Consider the following 14140-nt stretch of genomic DNA (forward strand, 5'->3'; position numbering starts at 1 on the left):
TATGCCAAATATTGTTCTATTTATTTATTTATTTATCTATCTGAGACAGAGTCTTGCTCTGTCATCCAGGCTGGAGTGCAGTGACATGATCTTGGCTCACTGCCACCTCTGCCTCCCGGGTTCAAGCGATTCTTCTGCCTCAGCCTCCGAGTAGCTGGGACTACAGGCACATGCCACCAAGTCTGGCTAATTTTTGTATTTTTTTTTTTTTTAATAGAGACAGGGTTTCACCATATTGGCCAGGCTGGTCTCGAACTCCTGACCTCATGATTTGCCTGCCTCGGCCTCCCAAAGTGCTGGCATTACAGGCGTGAGTCACTGTGCCCAGCCTAAATGGTATATTGCATTTAATTCCCATAACAGTGCAGTGAGGCAGATTCCAATATTATCCCCATTTTATGGATTAGGAAACGAAGACAGAAAAGCTTTGTCACTTGCCCCACATCGCTGTTCAGTAGTAGAGCAGGACGTGAACCTGGGCACAGGCTCCAGAGCCCACACTCTTAGCAATTATACTAACACTGCTTATTTGAAAGATGATAAAAATCAGTATTTAAAATGATCTGTATGTGAAAGTGCACTGTGCCTAAATCCACAAGGCAAAATGTCTGAAATCATACTGATAAGTGCACACAGGGGAGACCCAAACAGACAGCATTTCCTGAGTGGACAAACAAAAGCACTGGCTGTTTAGTGGCTGCCACATGTGGTGGGAGCTCACAGTTTCAGTGACTGCAACCAAAGTGAACACAAGGTTGCAATATCCCAATCATAAGGAAAATCCATGACTTTTCTACAGAACCTTGCTCTGGAGTGAGGATCACAAGCCTCATTCTGGCTGCCATATTTTGAGAGCTTTATCGATAAATGTGAGAGGTTCAGAAAAGGCCAGCCAGGAGCCTGGACAAATGGCAGACGGGCAGGGGCGTGGGTCAAGAAATTTGGGGAACAGTTAAAGCAACAAGTGTTTAGCCTCAAGCAGATAATTTTAAAAAGATGAGAACATTGTCCTTAAGCATTAAAATCACTGGCCTGCTGAGCATTGGTCCTTAAGGACCGACCAATGGCAGGAGTGAGGAAGGAGTGCCTAATCTGAAGTCCAGAAGGCCTCTCCCCCAGGGATGGGTTACTGCTGTTGGCAATGGAGTGATGCTGCCCTGCACAAGACATGAGCTGTCATCACAAATGCTCAGAAAAATAAAAGTGGCATGACCGCCTCTGCCTCTCGGGGTTACTGGAGGGAGAAGGCTAACATTGGGAGGATTTGGGGTGGCAGTGCTTAGAGTGTCAACAATCTGCGACTCCAAATGCTCTTATGAAATTCTGAAACAGACTTGTTAGCTTGTGTGCCTGGCTTTTAGCTTAAAACTTAGAGCTATACAATTCCTCAAAAAGGTTATACTCACTTGGGTCAAACAACTATGAAAAGAAATTGTAGATTACAGAAGTGTGAAAGCACATTTACACAGGCAATGTTGACCCTTCCTGATGTGGCAGTGACAGTTATAAATAGCTTCTGGCTTGCAGTCACACTCCCTCCTTTTGCATCCACCTTTTGCTGGTGTACAAACCATCTACCAGCATGGGGTGGGGGCCAGCATGGGGCGGGGCCCAAATCTAGGCTTGCCATCTCTTATTGATCTTTGACCTTTGTCTGAAGTTCACCTCAAGGAGAACACAGACTACCTCCCCTTCAAAAACACAAATGTATTTTTTAACGGGCAACATGGATTACATATCAGGGTAATATCAAACAATCTCTTTACCTATCGAATAGAACACACAGGGTAACTTACACTAAAGCCCTGGTCAGCGATGGGTAAAGCTCAGCTGGAGCAAAGCAGCCTTCTTTTACCATTTTGCAAGCCCTAGATTAACCCAAGTAAACACTTGTCAAAAGGTCGACTTTTATAAAGTATTTAAAATTCACAATAGCAAAGACTTGGAACCAACCCAAATGTCCAACAATGGTAGACTGGATTAAGAAAATGTAGCACATATACACCATGGAATACTATGCAGCCATAAAAAACGATGAGTTCATGTCCTTTGTAGGGACATGGATGAAGCTGGAAACCATCATTCTCAGCAAACTATCGCAAGGACAAAAAACCAGACACCGCATGTTCCCGCTCATAGGTGGGAATTGAATAATGAGAACACATGGACACAGGAAGGGGAACATCACACACCGGGGACTGTTGCGGGGTGAGGGGAGGGGGGAGGGATAGCATTAGGAGATATACCTAATGCTAAATGACAAGTTAATGGGTGCAGCACACCAACATGGCACATGTATACATATGTAACAAACCTGCACGTTGTGCACATGTACCCTAAAACTTAAAGTATAATAATAATAAAATTTAAAAAAGTCACCCTCATTGTGTAGACATGCGGACAAGCAAGCAGTCCCCAATTTACGACACTAGATTCCTGTCTCATGTGGAATGCTTATTGCCCTATTGGCCTGAAGAGCTCCTCCCTGCAGCAGCAGCCTCAGAGGTTTCCTCTTGGTCTGATTTCCTCCCAGGTGAGCTGGGGCCCATCACCCATTTACACTGGCTACCCTCTGGATCCTCAATCTGAATTCAGGCAAATGGTGCCCATCAGTCACTTTCCTTCTGTTTCAGTTTCTCCTTCAGCCCTCCCTGAGCTCACTCCAGCCACGTTGTGCTTCCTGGTTTCCATTCGCTTCTCTCCCTGGTCACTGCTCCCAGCCCCAGCTAACAATGTCCTTTGCAGGTCTTCACACTGCTATGATCACTCAAGAGTGAAAATGGGCTGGGCGTGATGGCTCATGCCTATAATCCCAGCACTTTGGGAGGCTGAGGCGGGCAGATCACAAGGTCAGGAGTTCGAGATCAGCCTAACCAACATGGTGAAACCCCATCTCTACTAAAAATACAAAAATTAGCTGGGTGTGGTGGCGAGCGCCTGTAATCCCAGCTACTTGGGAGGCTGAGGCAGGAGAATCGCTTGAACCTGGGAGGTGGAGGTTGCAGTGAGCTGAGATCATGCCACTGCAGTCCAGCCTGGGTGATAGAGTGAGACTCCATCTCAAAAAAAGGGTGAAAATGAAATAGAAACTGAGCCAGAGCAGGTGCGGATTATTCTGAGAAGTAGTGAGACCCTCCCTTGAACCATTCAAATAAACACAGATGCGCTCACACATTCACACTCACATCACACCCCACCCCTCCTCTCTCTCACATACATATTCACAGCGCCCCTCCCTGCAGCTTTCCAGCCTGGCACACAGGACATTGATGGGGAGGGGAAGGCCCTGTGGTTCCAGTCTGTGAGAATTCACCCAATGGCCTTTCTCCTCAGAAGTCATAAAGCAAAGGACAGAGGAACATGACCCAACTCTAAAGCAATGTTCCCAAACTTTCACAGCCTTCAGAGTTACTTGCAGGGCTTGTTAAAACTCTGATCACTGGGCTCCACCTCCAGAGCTTCTCATTCAGTGGCTCCGGGTTGGGGCTGAGAATTTTTATTTTTAGTAAGTTCCTAGGTGACACGGAGGCTGCTTGTCCAGGGACTGCATTTTAAAACCACTGACCTAAAGGAAACCATCAGTGGGGATCTTATTGAGCATGACACAGCAGATCCTGTGCCCAAGACCAGAGGGCTTATAAGCTGATGTCCTTACAGACCCACAATGCTCTATGCCACCAAACCTGGCTGCAGAGGCCACCTGTGCAGAGGACATCATTCTGTTTCTGTCATGCCAAGGCCATTTCTACCCTCTAAACCCTATGCACTCTTCTCCATCCACCCTGCTTCCCTGGAAAGATGGGGGTCTAGGCCCTGGGAATGTCCCACTCCTGGGCAGTCTGTCCAAGGGACATGATCCTTATGCCACAGGGACACCACCCCCACCCCCCCAACCCCACCACTGCCTTGTCATGCCTGGGATAAAAGAGGGAAACAACTGCCAGCACCTTAAAAAATGAAACATGAACTTAAAGGAGAGAAACCAGACTATGCAGGAATGGGAGAAGGAAGAGCAGATTCTTATCCTTCTCTAAGCCAGGTGGTTCATGAGTGAGAATAACAGCCAATCACCATCATCGCCACGATGGTTTGCGACATCACTGAGGTCATGGCATTAGAGTCAGACAGACCTGAGTTTTCATCCTGGAGCTTCACTTGCTTGCTGGCTTTTAATTCTCACGACCTCGTAATTTGAGTTCCAGCATACCCAATTTTATCCAGGAGGAAGCTCGTGTTCCAAAAGGCTAAGTAACTTGCCCCAGGTCTTACCTTCAGGAGCCAAACCCAAAACCCCTGCCCCTGCCACTAAGCTTCCCTGCCTGTCAGTGGCAGTCAGGAGGGAGGACAGGGATGGCCTCCAGGGAAACCCTGAGACTGGCAGGCACTGTGTCCCTCATCTAGGGGGTCGGCAGGTAGGCTCAAGAGACACAATGACCCCTTTTTCATTCCATTTCTATGAGCAAAACTGCAGAGGGAAGTCCATTGCATTTGAAGAAGAAATAAAAGAAACAAGGCAAGCACTAGCTTGCCTCTGTGATCCATCAAAATTTCTTCCATGTGAGTGACAGAAAAGGGGTTTTTGTGGTCAGCAATGTAACAAGGTAATTATTTTCACACCAGTCCTTCTGTATAGTTTTTCACAGACAGCAATTTTATAAGGCATAATTATCTGTTTTCACCTGCTCCATAAATTCCTCCTTTCCATTTCGTCCCCCAGTAAACTAGAAATTATTTAAAACAGAAGCCAAGCCCTGCAACATGGTGCAGGGTTTCACATTGCTGTGCATCTCCAAGTGTGTTCCTGGCTGCCCCTCTGCCCGATTGACCCCACCATGTCTCCCTTGCCATCTGGCCCTCCTGTGGAAGGAAGTGTGTCTCGGTGTAAGGAGCTGCTAGGCCGCTGCTGCCTGGGAATGGAAAGCCAGTATTGTGAGCCATTGCTCCTGCCCAGCTTCTTGGCACCTCTCATCGGGGGGAGCGAGCTCGGCAGCTTCTCAGAAGCTCTGCCTGTGCCTCCTTCCTTCTCCCACTGCATACCAGGTCACAGGGTAGGGCAGTCACCTTCTCATTTGTTTTCAGCAGGATCTTTAGGCCAAGGCGACTGTGTGGTTTGGGACCATATCATGGATTCTGCTGTGATGCTCGGTGATGGCATCAAGCCTCAGCTCCCCCAACAACATCACTTTTATTTTCAGATATCCAACATCCTCTCATGCTGGAAGCTTCAATATCTGCTGCAATCTTCACACTTTCCAGGGATGTAACCAAAGCAAGTTCTAACATCAATTGAGAGTTTACTATGAACCAGGCACTGTGCCAAGGACTCCACAATACTATTTGGCTGAATCCTCATAATAACTCAGAAAAGCATACATTATTATGAAGTCGTGAGAATAAAATGACAGAACGTAAGAAAGCTTAGACCAAGGATTTAGACCAAGGTCACAGAGAAGGCAAGAGACAGAATCAAGATTGAAACTTTTGTCTCTGAAGTGCCAAAGCCCACCTTCCACCCACTACATGAAATCAATGATTCTATGAGCTTTCCCAGAACCCACTCAAGACTGAGGCAGTTTGGGGATGCCAGGATTCACCAGGGAAACTGAGGGCTTCTGGGCAGTGCCTCAGGGAGTACTACAGGGAGGAAGGCAGAGGCTTTTTCAGCAGAAGCACAGCAAGCCCAAAGCTCAGAGCTGGTTCCTTAGTCCATAACCTTCGCAACCCCTCCCTGCTGGTGGGGCTGCACCTTCCCCTTGTTCCCTCCCATTGTCTTTTCATATGACCCCCTCCCCTTACTGTCAGTAGCCCTTCAGTAACTCCTCACTGAAGGTGGTCTCCACTGTCCAGGTAGTCTGTCTTTATTCAGGCAGTTTCATGAGCAGGGAGTGGTGAGGAGTCACTTGTCACCTGCCTCTAGCTATCCCCTAAGCTCCCACCTCATTCCATACCTGGCCTAGGTTTGAGGGAAGAGGCATCCTCTTGGATATGAGCAAGTACAGGGAAGATCTAGAGCTGCAGGCCTGGGTAGAAGTGAAGAGCGGAGAGAGAAGAAGGAAGAAGGCAGCTAGTCGTCCAGAGACCAGCAGCAGTGATGTGACTGCAGACTCAAAACACAGAGCTCTCTAAGCCACCCTCCTCTGATGTCATTTGGAGCCCACAGCAGCCCCTTTGACACCTGGAGGTGCACCTGCATCCCTGCACAGCCCACTGACAAAATTCAAGGACAAGCCTGGACACACAGAGGCATCTCAGAGGTCAAGGGGTGTAGGGGTCCCTGGGTCTCCCAGTAGATTAAAAAGAAAAGAAACAAATGGCTAAACAGGGGTGCAAAAGGTAACATGCATTCCAAATGTTTACATGAAATAAATTAACACTTGTAGCACTACAAAAATACAATGACTATATGTGTGCCAACCCCAAGAGATTAACAGGATTCATTAAAAATATTAATTCTTAGTGCACTATAGGTTTTATAGCCTTGTCAAATGACACATTTTAAAGTTCTAAAACTCTTTATAAACTTTCCAATACTGCCAGTGAATGAGTGTGACTACTGATATAATCCATTTAAAGTCAATGGCTGCACACTAAACCTGAGGCCCCTCCAGACTTCCAGGCCTCGGCTCTTGATCTCTCCTGACACTGCCTCCCTCCCTTATGCCCACAGGACCTGAACACTCTAGATGTCCACTGCCCTGTACATTTCAGAAAGACAAAGCTCTCCTTCTTTACCTGGGTACCCACAGTGCCCAGTCAGGTTGTGTTTATCTCCTGATGGAATGGACGGAAGAGTGAATGTGCAAAGTGAACCAGCGCCTGTGCCTTCTCTGCCCCAACCAGTGTGTCTCAGGCTGGGCTGGGCCCTTGCACTCCTGCCCTGCTCAACCTGCTGAACCAGCAGGAGCCCCAAGGCCACAGTACAGGGCTGTGCCTTGCCTCAACAACTCCAGATATGCTCCTTGTATCTGAAAAAATATTCACCGTGGTGATGTGCAATGCTTTTTTAAGAGAACAGATGGCACCTCCAATTAGAATGCCTTAAAAGGAAACCCTAATGAGATTATAAAAGCCAACAAATTGACTTTTTCATACAGTACTTTCCTGGCACACAATAAATCAAATATATAATGAGATTCAATAAAATAATAGATTTGTTTATGCTTGTTTTGCCTAGCATGGCATTGCACCTCAGCCCTGCCCTATGGGTCCCCTCAACTAGTGCTTGTCCCTGCAGGCCAAGGCAGAGAGCTGGACAGTGCATCTATGAGTTTCTCTCAGGCCTGGCCACCACAGCCACATGTGGCTTTGATTCAGTGATTTCTGATCCGACCCAAGCGTGCTAAAGCCTGCTATTTCTGGAAAGTAGAGGCATGTAAAGGGTGTGGTGGCTGAAGTCACACATATAGGCATGTCTAATAATCACCTCCACTCTGGGTAAGATGGGGACACTGTGGTGGGACTATAGGGAGTATCCATAACCCCAGAGCTAACTGGACCAGAGACAGGAGGAAGACTCCTATAAGGTATGATTTATTATTAATTATCATTATTAAATTATTGTCATTAGTTTAGACATGGGAGTCTTGTTATGTCACCCACACTGGAATGGAACTCCTAAGCTAAAGTGATCATCCTTCTTCAGCCTCCCAAGTAGCAGGGACTACTGGTGCATGCCACCATGCCTGGTTCAGGTCCGATTTTAAGGAGGGTAGACTCGGGATATGAGGAGGTCCAGTGGAGTGAGGATCTAGAAAGTACATACTGGAGGCTTTGGGAAATTTCTGCTTTTTTACCCCCCAGGTATTAGCCAGGTATTAGTCCTGCTGGTTCAAGTACATCAGATCATATGGCTGGAAGATAGGCCTTGAGAGAGAGAAGAGAGAAATGCTATAGCAAGGAGGGCAGCAGCACATGAACATTCTGAGCATTTAGTCATTGGTCTACCTTTCCTCTAGGTGACCGTACCCAGGGACAGGATGAATTTACAGGGTGTGTCTGCTGAAGTGGGAAGCTGGGAGGCCGAGGCTTCTATTTGCCTGGTTGATCTGTAGAGGGAGGCCGGCCAGTGAGAGGGGCTAATGAGAAGGAATGGAAAGGAGTGTTTTCAGGAGGAATACTGTGGGACCCTGGGCATATACTTTGGCAACCATGGAGACTAGTCTTTGGTCTGAACATCCAGGGAGCAGTGATTCAGCATCCTTAAGTGGTTTCTAAAGAAGTACATTAAACAATGCTTTTTGGGCTTATTGAAGACCCCCAGGGCAACCTCAGAAATCAGTGGAGGAGACAGCACAACAGAAAAACAGGACCTCTGGTCAGCAGAAACTATCATTTTTGTTAATATTAACCCACCAGAGAGACAGGTCTGTAGAAAATCAGTTTACAAGAGGATGAGCTTTTCCTCAGTTCAAATCTATACACATTGATTGAACTCAGGAACTTGATCTCGAAGATACTTTCATTCCCCCTCTTTACTCAGTAAAGGTTACATACACTATAAGGCTGGAATTAAGTAATTCTTCTACTCGGAGTCCAGTCACTTTTTCTGTTTATCCAACAGAAAGTATAAATGAAATATTCTTCTGTGCTGGGGATGGATGGAAGGGATTTGGTCCAAGGAGGTGTAAGGAAAGGTCCCTGTTCACAGGGAGCCAGGAAGCATTATCCAATAAAGAAGACAATTCTAACATATTAGAGGCTAACCTGGAGCACTGACTTCCAAATAGAATGCGAATACTGAAAAGAGAGGTCATCCCCATTTCAGGGCTGCAATGCTCAGAGGAGTAGGAGTAAATTATCCAAAGTACTGTGCAGGGACAGTAGTGATTGCCTCCTCCCACAATCATGGGGGAGAATATTGGGAGAAATGCACCCCTTCTCACATCCCTATCCAGAGATTGTAGCTGCCTTTCCCCATTTTTGGTGGGGAGACTGCTGTTGCCTCTATATTATAAGATGGGAGAGTGATGTAGCCAATGCATTAGCTCCAGTCCCTAGAATTTCTGCCTTGGAGATGCATTCTGTGGTCAGGCCACTGGTCTTGTCATTTGACAGGAGCACAAGTGCTACATCAGGCTGGGCGTTGGAAGGGATGCAAGAAGATGTATATATGGTCCTGGCACACAATGGTCTTCATTTGGTAACTGAGATAAGTACAGAATGACTGGACAATTAATAAAATGATTATTAATTGTCTGAGGGGAGTCTGGTTACAAATATACAGGAAACCCAGCAAACAGATAGGAGATTCTCAGCTATAGGCACCAGGAGGGACTTCTTGGAGGAGGTGAAAATAGATCATGATTTTGCATCCAAAGAACTCTCCAGTCTGATATCTGATGAACAGAAGTTATCTTGCTGGGGTGGGAGAAGGCCCTCTTATATGGGAAGAAGGGGGAAGAAAAAAATGTAATCTTCACCCAGTGCTACGAAGGGACAAGGCCCCTGAACTCCGAGCACAGGAGTTGTATGTTTCAGCACCACGGCCAGCAATTCTGCTTTGCTCTGGGATCAAAGGATGATGTCTTCTCTTCCCTGCCCCAGACCCACCACTTGCACCATCAGGGAACCAAACTCCCCAGCCCAAAGCCGTTACTAGACACTTACTAGTGCATGCCACTTCTGGAGGGTCAAAGTCCGCTCGGTAATAACCGGTACGACAGGTGCAGATGGGAGACGCCTCTGCAGGAGAGCGGCTGTTGGAGGGGCAGTGGGAGCAGCCTTCAGCTTCCTGGCTGGCCTTGAATGTCCCTGCAGGGCAAGCTAGAACACAAAGAGACCATGTGATAATTAATGGAAGTGTGGCAGCCAGAAACTCTTCCCTACAACCGGAAAAGGAGTTTCTTCCTCTCTAAAAAGAACATTAAGATGCCCCTCTTTTTTTATTTTTTTTTTTTATTATTATACTTTAGGTTTTAGGGTACATGTGCACAATGTGCAGGTTTGTTACATATGTATCCATGTACCATGTAAAAAAAAAAAAAGATGCCCCTCTTGTACCAAGGGATCATCTAAGGTTGAGGAAACCCATATTTAACACTTCCAATTCTTCAAAAATCCTTTGTGAAATATACCTTCTTGGTACCAATGACGTCTCTCACTTGAACAAAATGGATAATAATTCTTCCCTTCCAGGTGTGTCAAGAGATTTAATTGAGAAAACAAATCTAATGTGTAGCTCAGTTCCTGGGACATAAGTGCTCTATAAATGGTTACTCCCTCCTCTGTCTACCTGGTTAACATCCACGGCCTTTCCCTGAGCCACTCACTAAAGACATCTCATCTTATGGCCTCAGATAGAAAGGGGTCCTAGGTTTTTCAGTGACATGTTGGACCCACGGTTTTTCAATGCCATGTTGCGGCACACATAAGGAACACTATGAGATGTATTAACAAGCTCTTTCTATGAAAGATGGCAAAGGGCTGAAATTCATAAGTGATTTTTTAAAACTAAATTAGAGTGATTTCAAGGTTACTGCCTTAACAACATCATTCTCCTTTAATTGCATTTTGATATGCTTTCAGGGGTGGGGCAAGGAAAGAATGACTTTGCAGACAGCACACCAGGGAACGTGTCACACACTTGGTGTCATCTATCATGCACATGGCAGTGGGGAAGGTTGGGAACACCTGATACAACCTGATCTCCACTGGAGGGGCCCTCATATGTGCAGCACATCCTCTTAATTTCCTGTGGGATCAGCCTCTAATGAGTCATTCTCCGAAAAATCTGGCTCCAAGCTGTCCCTCAGGTCTTAACTTTGTCTCATCTGTAAAAACTTTTGAGCCCAGACATCTGGTCTCTTCCTTGCTGATCCCTCACAAGATTGATCCTGCCTACCCTACTTCCCCAAGGCCCTTCCTTATTATCTCAGCCCCCACTCTTCCCGTCCCCATGAAACCTACTCTGGCTCATCCTCCTTTGAGACTGGGTAAAACTTACTGACTGGTCAACTTGTTTGGCTTTCTTACACACCTCATAACTTCATTCAACAAACGTTTACTGTGTTCCTGCTGAAAACATGACATAGGGAATTCAAGAATAGAGCCTGCCTTCAAGGAGCTCTTGATCCAATGAAGTCATATAAATCTAATACAATGTGATCATTGTATAATGGAAGTGCCATTATAATGGTTTCTACTTATAGAAAGCTAATCTTCTCAAATGTATTGTTCCCTCCTGGAAAGTGCAGCGTATTCTTTAATAACAGCAGTAGCCACCATCTGTTAACTTGTCTTGTTAAGTGCTTTCCATGCATTACTCTATGGGGTAGCTATTATTATCTCCATTTTGCTAATGAGGAAACGGGGACACGGAGAGGTTACAAAAGTTACCAAGGATCACACAGTGGGAGAAATGATAGTGATGACATACACATAAACTATTTGAAAAATATCCACTGCTTTTCTGCTAAGACAAGAAGAAAGAATTGTTTCCTATGCTGTGAAAGTTATCTCACTCCATTGCTCACTTAAGGTGAGGAAAAGGTTTCAGTTTCTCCAGACGTGTGCTGGGTGGGGTGCCATTTTGGACAGGAAGGAATCTCCGAAACACAACATTCTGGAATGGCACAACCCAAATGTGTCCCATGGGATCCACGTTCTTTGGATTGTTAACACCTATGACAAAAGGGTACTGTGGCCAGATATTTTGAAATGCTGATTTTAAAAGTTCATCTTATTCTTTGTTGAGAACTTTTAAAACTTTTAAAAATGCTATGTTTTTCAACCAAGAAGCCTTACTTTGCAGAGCATCCCCTGGGATCGGGGAAGATACTGGAGTGAATGTTGTTTCCCATGTTTGGGGAAACAATGTCAGTTACGACCCATGTAAAAAGGGACCACTTCCTGACTCATCTCAGCACATTCAAAGAAACTTCTCTGTAGAAAGAAAAAAACTACTGTTTGAGTCTTTACTAAAGATCTAACACATAAAACATGAAAGGGAGAAGCTCTGAATGGCAAAAGTATCCCAGACTTTGGCTTACTAATCCATCTTTCCCAGCCCACTCAGTACAGTCCCTCCCTCTGTTTTCTCCCTCTTTCCCTCTTTCCATATCTCTCCTCATCTCCTGTGAGAAACACTTGGCTCTTTTCCTAATAAATCCCCAGCCTTCCTGGCCCCGTTCGGTTCTGCAGCCAGCGAATACAGACAAGTCCCAGGCCTGTGCTGCCTGGACTCGGCAGGAGCTCTGTCTCTGGAGAGTAGGGGAGGGGTAGAGGTGACGACTCAAGCATTCATATTTGGCCCCTGCCATGCTGTAATTTTCTTAGTGTACCAGTCCAAGAAGACCAAGGTGTTTTCCCTTTCCTTCCAGCACTAAAAGCCTCCTCACTTTACATTTAATAAGTTAACAGCATAAACAATTGTCCTGATATCCACAAGTGGCAGGGGGATGTGGAAAGTGCCTCCTCTGAGGTTTCTGATGGAGGACAGTAGCTCTGGGTGACTGAGTCTCTGAATTCCAAGGTGTCCACAAGAGGAGGAAGTGGAGGGGAGGAGGTCCAAGCCGGACATTAGGGAGAGAAGCTTGGGGAGTGGTTGAGGAGAGAGGTTCCAGGAGGGGGTCTGACTCCATTTTCCCCAGAGAAACAAGCATTTGGAAATGGTCAGTCTGAGTTCAATTCTTGGCTCTGCTAGCTCCTAGCTTGGTGAACACTGGCAAGTTATATCATCCCTCAGAGCCTCAATTTGCTCATCTGTATAAAAGGTCTATGAAAAAGAACTGTAAATTTCTCACAATAACTTCCCACAGATCATTAGAAATTAATAAACTCAAATATGAAATGTCGCTAGCATCAATGTGTGTTAAATAATGCTAACTCCTCTCCATCCCAACTTACCCACTCCTTTAAAAAAACAAAAAACAAGGTTTCTTTGCAGGGACGTTTAGAATTCAGGGTCAGAATATAAATTTCAAGTCCCAAAGTGGGCAAATAAATCCTGGAACCCAATGGAAGAATGTGTTTCTACATATATTATTTCTGTTATGTATAATGGGTGAATCATATCTACAAAATATATTTTACATATAATTACAAAATGTATGACTCTCCTTAATACTCAGACTTCATAGCTTAATACTTTCATGAAATCTGCCTAGGCATGCCTTAATTTATAAAAGAAGCAGTAGTCCTAAATTCATTTATTAAAGTTTTTTTTTTTTTTTTACTTAAAGTCATGGGATACATGTGCAGAACGTGCAGGTTTGTTACATAGGGATACATGTGCCATTGTGGTTTGCTATACCCATCAACCCATCCTCTAGGTTTTAAGCCCTGCATGCATTAGGTATTTGTCCTAATGCTATCCTTCCCCTTGCCCTCCGCCCCCGAACAGGCCCCAGGGTGTGATGTTCCCCTCCCTATGTCCATGTGTCCTCATTGTTTAACTCCTACTTATGAGTGAGAACATGTGGTGTTTGGTTTTCTGTTTCTGTGTTAGTTTGCTGAGAATGATGGTTTCCAGCTTCATCCGTGTCCCTGCAAAGGGAATGTACTCATTCTTTTCTATGGCTGCATCGTATTCCATGGTGTATATGTGCCACTTTTTCTTTATCCAGTCTATCATTGATAGGCATTTGGGTTGGTTCCAGGTCTTTGCTATTGTAAATAGTGCTGCAATAAACATACATGTGCATGTGTCTTTATAGTAGAATGATTTATAATCTTTAGGGTATAAGCCCAGTAATTTATTAAACTTTTACATTGTTATGCTATATTTCTCATAGGATTCATGCTTAAAACAAGGGTTAAAGTGCCAGGCTAATCCACAAAGCATTTTTAACTTATCTTGAGGATCAGGTGCCATTAATCAGAAACAAAAGTTAACAATATTGTTTTTTCACTAGAAATTTAACATAGAAAAATAAATAAGAAAACTATGCTGTCACTTGAGAAAAAGCAGCTTTAACTTGGGGTGATAAATAAAGCTTCTGGGTGGATTCCGATGAAGAATATTCAGGCCAAGAGAAGCAAAAGCAAATGGCCTTTGGAGCCAGGTCAGTCTCTTAAGAATATAAAGCAGCAGGGAGTCACAGTGCAGAGTGGCGGAGACCCTGGCAGCCTGGAGACTGCTCACCTGCATAAAGACTCTACGATTTCAAACAACAATACTTAAATACAGCGGTAGCCTAACCAA

The 14140-nt window shown here is 45.1% G+C and overlaps 1 protein-coding gene across 3 annotated transcripts in view; it reads right to left on the reverse strand.

Moving 5' to 3' along the window:
* The window catches only part of EPHB1 (EPH receptor B1), a 457376-nt gene that overhangs the window by 149827 nt on the left and 293409 nt on the right, over nucleotides 1-14140 (reverse strand). For all 3 annotated transcript variants that reach the window (XM_030816782.1, XM_003265255.3, XM_030816781.1), the window contains exon 4: nucleotides 9607-9762. In XM_030816782.1, coding sequence (XP_030672642.1) covers nucleotides 9607-9762 — 156 coding nt within the window. The remainder of the gene's footprint in view (nucleotides 1-9606; nucleotides 9763-14140) is intronic.

This window comes from Nomascus leucogenys, chromosome 8, assembly GCF_006542625.1.
Source record: "Nomascus leucogenys isolate Asia chromosome 8, Asia_NLE_v1, whole genome shotgun sequence".
In the NCBI taxonomy this organism is placed as follows: domain Eukaryota; kingdom Metazoa; phylum Chordata; class Mammalia; order Primates; family Hylobatidae; genus Nomascus; species Nomascus leucogenys.